The following is an 11,650-nucleotide window of genomic DNA, read 5'->3' on the forward strand; positions in this document are numbered from 1 at the left end:
ACGTATATTTTTACTAAATTACGAAAGTTCACTGGCATTTTGGGTGAATGGGGTATATTGTGTTTTTTGACTAAAAAGTACAGCTAGAAGTTGATAGCCTGCGCATATGGACGGGTGATTCGCACGACTTCGCCGTAGGACCTCATGTCCACACCATCCATGAATGTGTGCGTTAGAGCGCGAAGGCTCCAGTTCTTTCTACTGTTGGGTGACAGCAGCAGGCTCCCGATGAATTGGACCAGTCTCTTCAGGCCGGCATCCACAGTGAGGCTGCGTTTGAAATCCCCAGAAAGCAAAGAGACGTCAACCAAAATGCAGGGCAAATCATCCAGCTTTCCCGGGGAGAGTATCTCCACAATATCGTCCCTTGCTTCATAGGCTGAAATCCTACTTCAATGACGTGTTATGAATATAAATAGCAGTTGATTACAGCCCGAGTAGCCTCACAGTGAGTCCTTTGGCCTGGACAATTTGACTGAAGGAGTCGAAATTGGAGTAGAGTTCATCGAATAGTACGTACGGAGCGAAGTCCATTTAGAGTCTAAAAGAAGCCATAGACGGGAATGACACAGTCGAGTAATTCACGGAAAAGGCCTCGGGCAACTTGTTCGTGATACTAGCGTGGCGCGAGGTGTGCACGGTGATTCCTCAACGTCGACACTCTCACCTCGGTGAGAGGGCAAGTCGCGTCATGGCCAGAAACTGTTTAGACTCTCCGAATTGAATCAAGCCCGACAACTAGTAGAAGGAATTCAAACAGACCAAACAACCTTCGCACGTTTGCAGACCGACCGATTCACGAGAGCACTTGCAGATCGCCTAGATGATTCAAGAAGCGGAATCTGGGTAATTGACGGCTTCCCCGCTTCGTGAAGTTGACCGTTCTCTGTGGGATACATTTGTGTGAAAGATCTGAGCGAAATGGTTGGGGGCGCTATCCTTGTAACGACCCGTAATAATAGCCAGATCGGCCATGCACACCAAACCATCACCGGAGCAAGTGATGGGTAAAGTGGGTGATGACGCTTAACACGTTTTTAGGAAATGGTATAAAGAGTATTGACATCCGATAAATCTTCCCCATGATGAAGGGAACGTGCTATTTCTTCAACTACGCATGGTTTTACTGAAGCAAAGCAGCGTTAGAACACGATTGAATACGGCAAATATCTATTTGAATAACATTTCTAGAAAGTTCAAGCTCTTCGAAGGCTTGCCCTTTGACTTTCGGAGAAGCTTCAGCCTATGTAAAAGTAAGGAAGGTAAGCAGAAATACTCACAGTTCTCTCCTCTCCTTTTGGGAATTCTTTTGACTATTCTAAAAAAGTGCGTAACGGTAGCAAAGATTTACCACAATCGGTGTTTGGCCAGTCAGTTTATCAGTACTTCCTATTGAAACAAACTTCAACTCATGGGACTTCTTTGAAAATGAACCTATGATTTCAGCCTACCCTACGGTACAGCGTAGACTCTACGGAACAGTTCTTTGGTGCTGTAACGGAGGTTCCGGTCTGGGAGCTTGCGCACCTGTATTTTTGATCATAGAAAATTAACAGCTTACGGTAGGTTTAAGAAAGCGATACACCTTTCATTTAGCGGAATTACAGATTCAAATTCCAGCTTTTTAGGAAGACGACTCAGGCAGTCCATAGCCACGCCTACATTTGGAACTTGACTGCGTATAGCATAAATTGAACTGTAGACTTCTACGGATGACAAAATAGACTTTTCTGCCAAAATACTAAAATGTAGCTACATGAAGCTATTAAACAAATAATCCTACAGGATCCGCGCAAGGACAATCATTATGAGAGTTGCTAGTTTAACGAAATGTCCAGTCAACATTTGCCGTTCGCTGTGTCTCCAACAACTCATGCACAAAGCCCGAATTATGCAAATCTCACTTTGCCAGGAGTTGAGTGCAAGGAGAAAGAAGTCTATACAATTGCGACTAAAACATTGATTCATCTCCGTAGCCTCCAAGCCGCGGATCACGTAATTCAGGCAAAAGTTGCTGCGACCAGAACCCGCTTTTCGAAGAAGTCGTGTCAAGTGGCATAACTTAGAGAAGTGGATAAAGTGACGCTGCTGATTCTTGAATCTGCGAACAATTCGATTAGCGATCGCGAGATCATCATTCTGCATATCCCATTTGCTGAGTGTTTCGGCAAACACATTCACACTGTGTTTTATGAAATCTGGCCATTTCAGATATTTAAAAAAGATGGAAAGTACTTTTGGTCGAAGGGTCGCACTGGGTGAAGTTTATTACCGGGAGCGATTCCAGTGACATTGTTCCCCAGCTGCAAAACAACTTCACAATAAAAAACATCAAATTTCTGCATCAATAAAAAGTGCATGACATCCTAAACATAAAAGTCGTTAAAAAATAAATATCCTATGGAGGCATCACAATACCCTTTTGGGAATTTCAAAAGGTGATAAAACATAACATCGGAATACAAAAGCATAAATGTGATCCAGAATGCAAGTTCTGCCGACATTTAATAAATGTTAAAAGGCACTCAAAACAACGAATACTAGAGCGTTTAATCTAATCTGAATTCTGGAAAGTTAGTAATGCAAACGAGAGACATGAACTATTGTCAATTGCGTAATTCAACATAATGAGAACTATTCATCGTCCCAGAATGTTACAAATAATTAAAACCAGTAGCCTGAGCAGCCATCGAATGCTGGCAATGAAAGGAATGAAGACACTTTTGGGACGACTTTGGAATCCGTATACACAACGCTGAACAAAAGGCTTGTTGACAAGCAATCCGTGTGAAGAACAGAAATACAACCTTAGTAATAAGTAATGAGTCGAATAATGGCAATAAATCTAATGCTTATCAGAAGAAATCGGTGCGCCGTCTACGTTGTCATCTGAGGGTTAGTAAAGAACGAGATTCCGGCAGCTGGGTGCGGTGCCTACTAGTCCCTAAACTAATAAAACCAATCCATACACAGAGGAGAGATGTGGCCTAGCAAATGTAGGTATCTACTTCACTTCAAAGATACCTCTACGAAGATGCAGTGACACTAGCGGAAAATCAGACACACCTCAAGTATGAAACAGCCTCAAAGGAACCCCTCCTCCTGTCATTAGTTAAAACAAAACATGGCAGGTGTAATCGTGGTAGCAAGAGGATTCTGCCTCAAAACTTGCTTGGGTATGTTAAGCTGACATGTACACAAAAAATAAAATTTTTGATTAGGATCCCACTACTTGGCACCTCATTTTAAATCTGCTGTTTGATGCAAACATAATTATTCTATATTTACGTAAATTACTTGTCGTGTATTGATTCCTTTTAACAGTGGAAAATATTTGCTTATACATGTGAGCTTGTATTAGTTTGTAAGGAGAGGCTGTTTTACAGCCCATCTTTGAAAAGCGTCCCGAGACTTCCCTGAAGGCGAATGAAGGCATAATACCCGGTCATAATATATATTGTAATACAGTAGTAGTTTATCCCTCGGTTCCGGTGAGGCGCCACTTTTGTACTTCGAATTAGCCCCCTTGTACCTCGCTGGGTGGGCTGGCCTTTTGGGCCATGCCAATAGCCCAGACACCTTCTCCGTGCTGAATATATATATTCTGCCCGAGTATTGTGTCTTCTTTCGTCTTCAAGGAGTCCCGGGACGCTACAATATATATATATTCGATATATGGAAGGTATTTGGGCTACTGATATGGCATGGCACGAAGGTCAAGTCATTGAATTTCTATGGAATTAGGAAAATACTTGACCACAAAGTCACTGATCCCTCTTGACAATTTCACTGGATTTGGAGTTTCCTCTGGTTTGGGAACTTCATTCAGAAAGAAAAAATTGTTTTGGCCATCCTGCGTTTTCATGAATAAATGTAGGAGCACTGGTCCAAAAGCAGATTTGTGTAAGGAAGTACGGGGTTTAAAGCAGGTCCGTGAAAGAAGGGTTTCGCGTCTGTTCCTCCTTGCCACGTTGTTCCCACTTTGGAAATGGAGGAGGTACCATGAATTCACTTTATCACCAGCTTTATGCAGGTGCGGTAGGGGAAGTCTGTGACGAAACTTCCAGATTGTTCACGGTTGGTGTCGCTTCAGTTGTTAATAGCGTTTCTGCAGAACATGGGACTGGGATAGATGCCGAAGGTAGACGTCAATTTCAATCCTTCTGTTTGGAGTCATCATCATTCTCCCATCCGTAGCACATGTGCCTCTTCCGCTCCGCTAAGGTTTATCACGCAGCAGTGAAAATCAGGATAGATGTCATTTGTAATAGGATTCGCTTTCCACTGCCACCAATGTAGCGCCCCGACACTTCCCTGAAGACGAAAGAAGACATAATACTTAGCCAGAATGTATATATTCGACATAAAGAGGGTATTTGGTCTACCGGTATGGCTTGAAGGCTGGCCCACCCGGCGAGGTACAATGTCCAAAACATAGTGGCCCTTTGCAAAACTGACCGTTAAACTAACAATCAACGTATTACTATTGTACTTCCGTCATGGATCCTTAATTGTGATGATTTGGTACCTTTTTTAACTGGGTGGGCTCTCGAGCCGTCGCACGTTGAAGCTTTGCCCTTCGACACGGCCTATGACTTTTGACAGTAGCCTTCCAGGTCTTCTGTGCTCTGGGAATATATGTTCTTCGGCCCCACCTTGTTAGGACTTCAGAAAAGCCTTGAGCCCTTACATAAGTAATAAATGCAATTAATTCAATGGTATGTGAAGGAAGATTGTTAAAATCATTTATAACGCACCCAGGTTGTACTTTCTTCTGATGAGTCAGATTTGTGCCCACGTCTATTCCCTTTATTCCTTTTGTACACCAACAGTAAACTTTCTTCCACATTAGTGTGCTTCGTTACCCATTCAGAAAAGACTTGGGAACTTTATTTTTGAAACGAGGTAGACCAAACATTCACTTGCTATGCTAAATCATTGGTTGGTTAGATAAATACACAAAATCCTGTGGCGTCCAGATGTCCCTAAAGGTGTTCCAGGCCATTCTGCTCGGCAATTATCCTTATTGTCGGAGGACAGATTGATTAAGCAAGTATCGGTTGAGATGACATGAACTCGACTCTGTGTCATGTCTCATGCAACTCAAAATACCTGCGCAGTCAATTAGGAATTTCGAGTACTGAACTGTCACGCTACACAGTTCTCACTTCTTGTAAATTTTCAATGCTTCCTCTGGTCACTTCTGCTCCTACCATCACAAGTTAGTCGATTAATTTTGCTCCCTCGCAAGAAAATATCGTCATCAATGGTCGAGCTAATTTATGATTTTAGTCTACTACTTCATTTGCCACCTTTAACCCTAGATTTGCCGATGCTCTACGACGAGCGTTCGCTCTTCCCAAGAAACCTGGCCCAAGTACAAAACTGGAGCCAGCACTTCGCGTAAATTTCCTCCGATCAAACCTGGCATCGAATCCCTTCGACCTTTTTCCAGTCTATCCGACTTACTACCAGCCGCTGCAACTGATGTTTGATGCAGTAAATCTACGAACATTTCAAATTCTTTCAGTTTTCATATTACATCATTATCACCCGCAATATAAGATTGGGATTGAGACGGAGGTAGAAAGTCGACAGCGCCTCGAGAGCTCTTCTTCTGTGAGAAATCACATACTCAACTTTCCACTGCAAACACCTTCCACGCTGTTCCTGTCCAGTATCCGGTCTGCGAGACCGGGTTAATTTCTCCTTTGTAGCGGCTTTGCCGACATTAACACCTACTTGACACCCACATCGCAACCAATTCAAGTTAAAAACTACCCTTGCCATCAACCAGTATTAGGGCCGCCTTCCTAGCAGCACAGGTGACACGAGTAGAAGGCCATCCCATCATTGTGGTGTTCGAACTCCAGAAAAGTAGAAAGGGCCGGACTGTCATGTACAAACAAAACAAGTACCCATTTCCCCTGGTATATCGCGAAGAGGATCACGGCTGCACCAGGTGTACCTCACGTGAATATTCTAAGCTCCGGACAAACAGTGAGGATCTCACACGCCTCCAATCAGGGCATGAGCCACTTAACCTGAGTACATACGATGGATTAAAGGAAACCTTTTTATTAGCAAAAAAAACAAAATGTATTGCCAAAGCTGACGCAATTCACTTTGTGATAAAGTTGTTTATGGAGAACGGTCGACGGACAGCATTTGAATAGCCTGCCTTAAATTTGAAGAAGATTGTTTTGTTGATAGGGCAGTTGGCGGCAGGTGGCTGATTTTCTGCAGGCAAAAACAAGGTCTACTTATTTCAAAAATTCGTCATACATATAAACCACTTCGCATTAGAAATAGCGAAAGTGGCTGACCTTTTGACTCAACCTTCTCCGACGTTTCCATAATTTGACGGCCAAAAAAGTCTCTTCTAGCCTGGAAATTCACAAAAATGTTTATTTAAAGTGCAACAAGGCAGTTACCTTCTTTTCAGCAGTGATGTTCAAGGGAGCTGCCGTAGGTGCGAGTCGGGCAGACATGAAAGAATCGAAGACGGGGATAGGTTTCCCCTTCCTGGCAGTATTAATAGTAGCCGGTAGCATCGAAGTATTAGCGTCGGCCTCACGCCCCACCAACTCAGGGGGTGCGTTTGCGGCCTCGGCTCGACGCATTCGCTCCCTGGCCACCTCACGTGCCAGCATCTGCTTTGTGCTGTAGGGCAGGCCACTCAAGTCAAGTGACCTCAAGGTAGAGGGGAATTGAGCCACGGCATCCAACGGCCTAAAGGAGGGAGACAGTAGGACTGTCACTAGCCCCGCCTGCAAGATTGCCCACGTCTTTCCCCCTTTTCGTGCTTACGGCTGAAGACGATATGCCGGCTCGCCTGTGTCAGTGGCCTGCTGAGGAACCCAATCCAGACCAATAGCAATCATAAGGTGGACCAGACGTGCTAAATGCTGCTTTTCGGGGGCATTGTAGAGCTGGGTGTTGACGGGACGCAGCGTCAGCGACATAGTGGACACAAGTTTGTTCAAGTAACACGCAGCGTCCAGAAGAAATTGGCGGTGCGTTAGGAATCTGTGGGGTATGTATAGGATGTCCGATAATCCCACATTCTTTCAAAACCCTTTAGCTCTCACTTAAAGCTACACGAGCCAGCACGTCCATTTTCATTTTGACTCAGTATATCACCACACTTCACTCCATTCCACCATAACACAGTCCTGCTGTACACGTGGTCAACAGACCACGACTAAGTACATCTAAAAATCGTTTTCATTTTGACAACATTAATCACAGTTCAGCTACTTCCAAATTTAGCATTGTTAAAGGCCACCTTATCATAGCTATGCTACACTGTTGTCTTTTGATACCGAAGAGAAGTGAGGGCGGAGGAAGAGCCACCAGCGCGCCATTGGTTCTCTACGAGAGTGTCAAGGATGGTGAGGGTTCTGCCTGCAGTGGCAGCGTTCTCGCTGAGGGCGGAAGGCCATCGAAGGGCAGCGGTGGTCTCCGACTGCCCCGCCCACCGCGTCTCCATTGACAAGGGTGCGGTACTGGCGAAAGCGAGGTGGAACCACGCTGGGATCAGGGCCGCGTAGCGCATCAGCGCATAGTCCTGTGCACTCTGCACGTGCTGCATCAATTGGTCCGAGTACACTAACCATTCCGACGCGCTACAAGCCTAAATACAGATCAGGTTGCTTCTTAACTTTATGACAAACACGTCAGACAAACCAAGACTCCGATTTCTGGAATTGAGGACACCAAATAAGCCCGTGATTTGGATGTGAAGATTCTGACCCATCAAATATACGGATTGATCTTGCTTAAGCGGTGTATTTTAAGATTAACAGATGAATAGTATTTGCCACCAAGAACCAAGGTCTCATGGGCCAGAGTAAGAAAACCAAAATATGTTTCAAGTTTTTTAAAAATTGACTGCTCACCTTCTTCAAGTTTGCATCTTTCATCTTACGGTCAAGGTAGTTTTCAAATAATCCCAGGACCACAGTCGGAATTTCACCTGTTGAGTCACAAATCTCCATTGTTATTTGGATCCTGTAATATAAAACCTTTAATCACAAATTCGTTTAAAGCCGGTGAATTAATCCAATCAGGTATCCCTTCCCCATGGGTGTGGATTCCACGTAGCTCCAATACGTTAGGCATAGGTCAAATACGATCTTAGCTACTATGTGGCGTTTGGCGTAAAGCAGACCTGGTCTGAAGAACACTGTCGGAGCCAGGTGTAGAGGCCTTGCGGTTGGTGCGCATTCTGCAGTTTTGGTTCACTCGACGAGTGAGGACGTGGGCAGGAGGTATAGTGAACACAGCCTGCCAGGCTGAGAAGAGGTTGTGCTGCGTGTCCTTTATCGAGCCTTCCAGACCAGTCATCAGTTCCTGTATCGCAGGTATGCCCTTCTGTTGCACTTGAGTCGCCTTCAAAAACTGAAAATACGACCTTGGTGTCAGGAAAACAGTACAAAGCATTCACGTATGAGGATTGGGCTGGGAGTAACCTGAAGGACGTTAAGACACGAACGAATATCGCGTCCACTGTTTTCAACGAGGGCTGAGAGAAAGCGTTTGTCCACAGTAAGGTCTTCCGCCTTTGCGATTAAGTCAAGACGATCAACTAGACGGTTGGGGTCGATGGGGGGAAGGCGTAGAATGTAGCATGAGGCCCCGGGTGCCCGCAAAGACCGAAGGGATGGTGCATACCTGGGAAAAAGGCCATTAACCATTTCGCATCACATCAATGTATTCAAGTTTTGGGATAAAATGTGGTGCATAACTAAACTGGTAATGGAACCACCAGTTATGCACTCATTTTTAAATTTGATCATGGCTTTAAATATTTAAGTCAAGTTTTTTATTCTTTATAAACACAAATCAGTAAATATAGCATCTATCAAGTCTCCAATTCATTGCAAAAATCAAATTTAGATAAAATATTTTAAACAGTACCAAAAACTGCCGAAGTATTTAACGCTGATGGTTTGCGAGCACGATAGAAATAGATACGAGGAAGGCCAAAAGTAAATCAAACGCACGTACAGGTCATTGCAGATGCAGATAACGGGACGTCGTAACACAATTGGTTTCTTCTTGCCCCGCCTTCGCTCCTGAACTAGAGGGGTTGCAGCCGCTTCCGCCAGAATCTCCACGGAGGCAGGCAACGCACCGTCGACCTCATCAATTATCAAGCATGAGGGTTTGAACACCTCGCTACCACCAGAGGCGTTTAGACTGGCTTGACTCGACACCACAGCCTCGAGGAGCTCCTGCATCGCGATCGGATTACGATCGTCGCTAAAGAAGAGCAGAGGCCACGAGCAGTTAACACTTTTATCTCCGCTCCCCTCGAGCTGATGCGACCTGCTTAAATCCCCTAGGCTTTGGGCAACTCATCTGGCATGCAGTTTACCCCTTTTCTGTAAGCATTGTAATTTCGAAAAAGGTCGAAAACGCCTGACATAACAATATTTAGGCGGTAAACTTATCGATAGCTAGGTAAAGATTGGAGAGAACTGAAGGAAGGACCTAGCGTTTATTTCGACTATCTGATATCCAGTATGGCGGGCAAGAAGATGAGCCAGAGTGGTTTTCCCCAAGCCCGGTGGACCAGAAAGCAGTACGACTCGGTAGCGAGGCCTGAGGTTATCCTTATGATCCAACTGAGCGATGGTCACCTCGGCTTCCTGTCTTTGGAAAGACTGTTGTTGGTGATCACTTGATCCGACATTACTCGACTGTGATGACCACACAGGTGCAGCCGCTGCTGCTTTGGACTCAACGCCAAAAACACTAAGATCCCAAGCCTTCAGCCAGCACAAGAGCTGCCGATTTATATGCTGAGGGACGAAGTGAGGTTAAAACAAATCTACCAACCTCTGCAGATATTAAATCAAAGTAGCTGGTCGGTTCGTATTTTTTCACCCAGAGTTGACCATCAACAGGACATTCTGGGGCAGATTCAAGTGCTGCAACGGTACGCCGAAAACTGTTCTAAACATCATTTCCACAACCAACAGAGTCACCATACCAGACGCTCCGCGTTCTGAACCAATTTGCAAAGGTCGTCAGGTAGCAAGGTTTCGTGTTTTCTTAAACGTGATAATGAAAGATCTGATTTAGAAATTTCATCCTCTTCAGATTTAATGCAAAGGTATCGACGACGACCATCGGAGAATGTAATGGGAACATAATCACCAGACAGGGGAATGCGAGTATTAAGGAAGTGCTCTGAGGGAAGAGTTCGTTGGGGTTGCGAAATAGCCGTCTTTCGACGTTTAACTGGACGTCCAGTAAGGACATCATCGTCATCCAAATCCACGGAAAACTCCTCGGCAGCTGCCATGTGCATCACGGGCACTGCTCCCATTGGTCTAGAAATCTGAGGCATATTCTCCAAAACTACAGGAAGCGATTAAACTAAGTAAACACCATGCCCTCGAATTCCTTCAAGCCTTCTAACTGCTCATCGATGTCTTCGACGTCGAGGTCCATTAAACTACACCAAAAAAAGAAAACACCAGTAAGCGCTGCACCACTCACGCAATGCTATCATCAATCAAATCAGATGCTGTCCGGCTTATTGTTAGGCAACAGAGGTGGCTTCAGAGCCGCCTTAATTAAAGCCTCGTATCCAAAAATGATATGTATATAGGTTAAGGTTGACTTCTCAAACTTTATCAATTTAAAAGTAAGTGAAAGTATAGACTGAGGCGTATTATAAATGGGGACCCTAATACATTATTTGCAAAGTAGAACATAGCAGTCTAACAAAATAATTCAGTTCGTGGCGTTGAGTTCTTCACAAAACATGGTTCAAACGGGCTTGTTGGTCGTGATCTGAGTTGAACCCCAAGACGGCAAAACAAACGAACAACTGCGCAAGCTTTGCTGACGACGCTCTTTCAAAATAATTTACTTGAACCCAGTAAAATGCACTAGCCATAAAACAAAACAAATTATAAACAATCTGCATGGGCAAGGCTTTTGTTTTTTTGTGGGTTCATACCAACCATTATAAACAGTTCACCATGCATCAAAAAAATTTAAAAAATTTTTCTTTAATATTTACTCTGGCATCAATTTTGGTAATTTTGCAAGCAACTTACACCAAAATTTTAGTCATCCCCAAGTTTTAAACTGTGCGTTTTTCATTATTTTGATAATTGTATTGATGTTGTGATAATGTTGAAAAATGTTACGATAGGAAAAATCGCCTTTTAAAAGGGCATGCCTTCTTAGTCAGTAGACAGGCGTTCTTTCATGTGCTTACATTAGCAGCAAGATTCACATACAAGTTTAACTTAAAAACCATATCTTATGTGGTGATTTCGACATGGATGTTGCTCAACTGCAACATAATTTTCGTCGGTGCATTGCATATTCACGCCATCATCTATTCTTCGCTTCAAGGCAAGCAGTCTGGACTTTGTCGAAACCTCTAACTAGCAATAACGCTATCAGTCGCGCTGTTTGATTATTCCTTAAAATACCGTGGGTAATTCTCCTAGTTCTCCTGCAGAGGTGGCGTTCATAAAATGTGTAGTTGTTCCTCATATTTTAACGGTGCAGCAGTGATTTCCAGGTCATTTTTAGTAAGTTTAATTTATTGGCTCACTTATATTCTGTTTAGTCATTGGAAGGTATTTTGCTACAATTTTGGCTTTTTCTTCGGTGTTTT

At 43.9% G+C, this 11,650-nt stretch overlaps 3 protein-coding genes across 3 annotated transcripts in view; 1 reads left to right on the forward strand and 2 right to left on the reverse strand. All coding sequences in view use genetic code 11, as the record gives it.

Moving 5' to 3' along the window:
* Positions 1 to 83: 83 nt before the first annotated feature.
* Positions 84 to 3,391, reverse strand: EGR_00274 (hypothetical protein; the record flags this gene model as incomplete). The annotated part of the gene is made up of 10 exons (XM_024489523.1): positions 84 to 387; positions 448 to 541; positions 1,162 to 1,243; positions 1,281 to 1,313; positions 1,352 to 1,420; positions 1,452 to 1,527; positions 1,562 to 1,741; positions 1,784 to 2,182; positions 2,236 to 2,314; positions 3,298 to 3,391. The coding sequence occupies 10 exons, from the start codon at positions 3,389 to 3,391 to the stop codon at positions 84 to 86; spliced, it is 1,410 nt and encodes a 469-aa protein (XP_024356201.1).
* Positions 3,392 to 6,121: 2,730 nt separating this feature from the next.
* Positions 6,122 to 10,339, reverse strand: EGR_00275 (Chromosome transmission fidelity protein; the record flags this gene model as incomplete). The annotated part of the gene is made up of 12 exons (XM_024489524.1): positions 6,122 to 6,240; positions 6,327 to 6,387; positions 6,435 to 6,732; positions 6,811 to 7,029; positions 7,326 to 7,636; positions 7,902 to 8,013; positions 8,174 to 8,403; positions 8,475 to 8,676; positions 9,013 to 9,267; positions 9,499 to 9,809; positions 9,847 to 9,963; positions 10,001 to 10,339. The coding sequence occupies 12 exons, from the start codon at positions 10,337 to 10,339 to the stop codon at positions 6,122 to 6,124; spliced, it is 2,574 nt and encodes an 857-aa protein (XP_024356202.1).
* A 1,168-nt stretch (positions 10,340 to 11,507) lies between these two features.
* Positions 11,508 to 11,650, forward strand: part of EGR_00276 (POU domain-containing transcription factor) — a gene marked incomplete at both ends in the record, with an annotated part of 6,681 nt that continues 6,538 nt past the window's right edge. Inside the window, one exon of the mRNA XM_024489525.1 lies at positions 11,508 to 11,564. Coding sequence (XP_024356203.1) covers positions 11,508 to 11,564 — 57 coding nt within the window. The remainder of the gene's footprint in view (positions 11,565 to 11,650) is intronic.

The sequence above is a fragment of the Echinococcus granulosus genome, assembly GCF_000524195.1.
Source record: "Echinococcus granulosus chromosome Unknown EG_S00001, whole genome shotgun sequence".
Lineage (NCBI taxonomy): Eukaryota > Metazoa > Platyhelminthes > Cestoda > Cyclophyllidea > Taeniidae > Echinococcus > Echinococcus granulosus.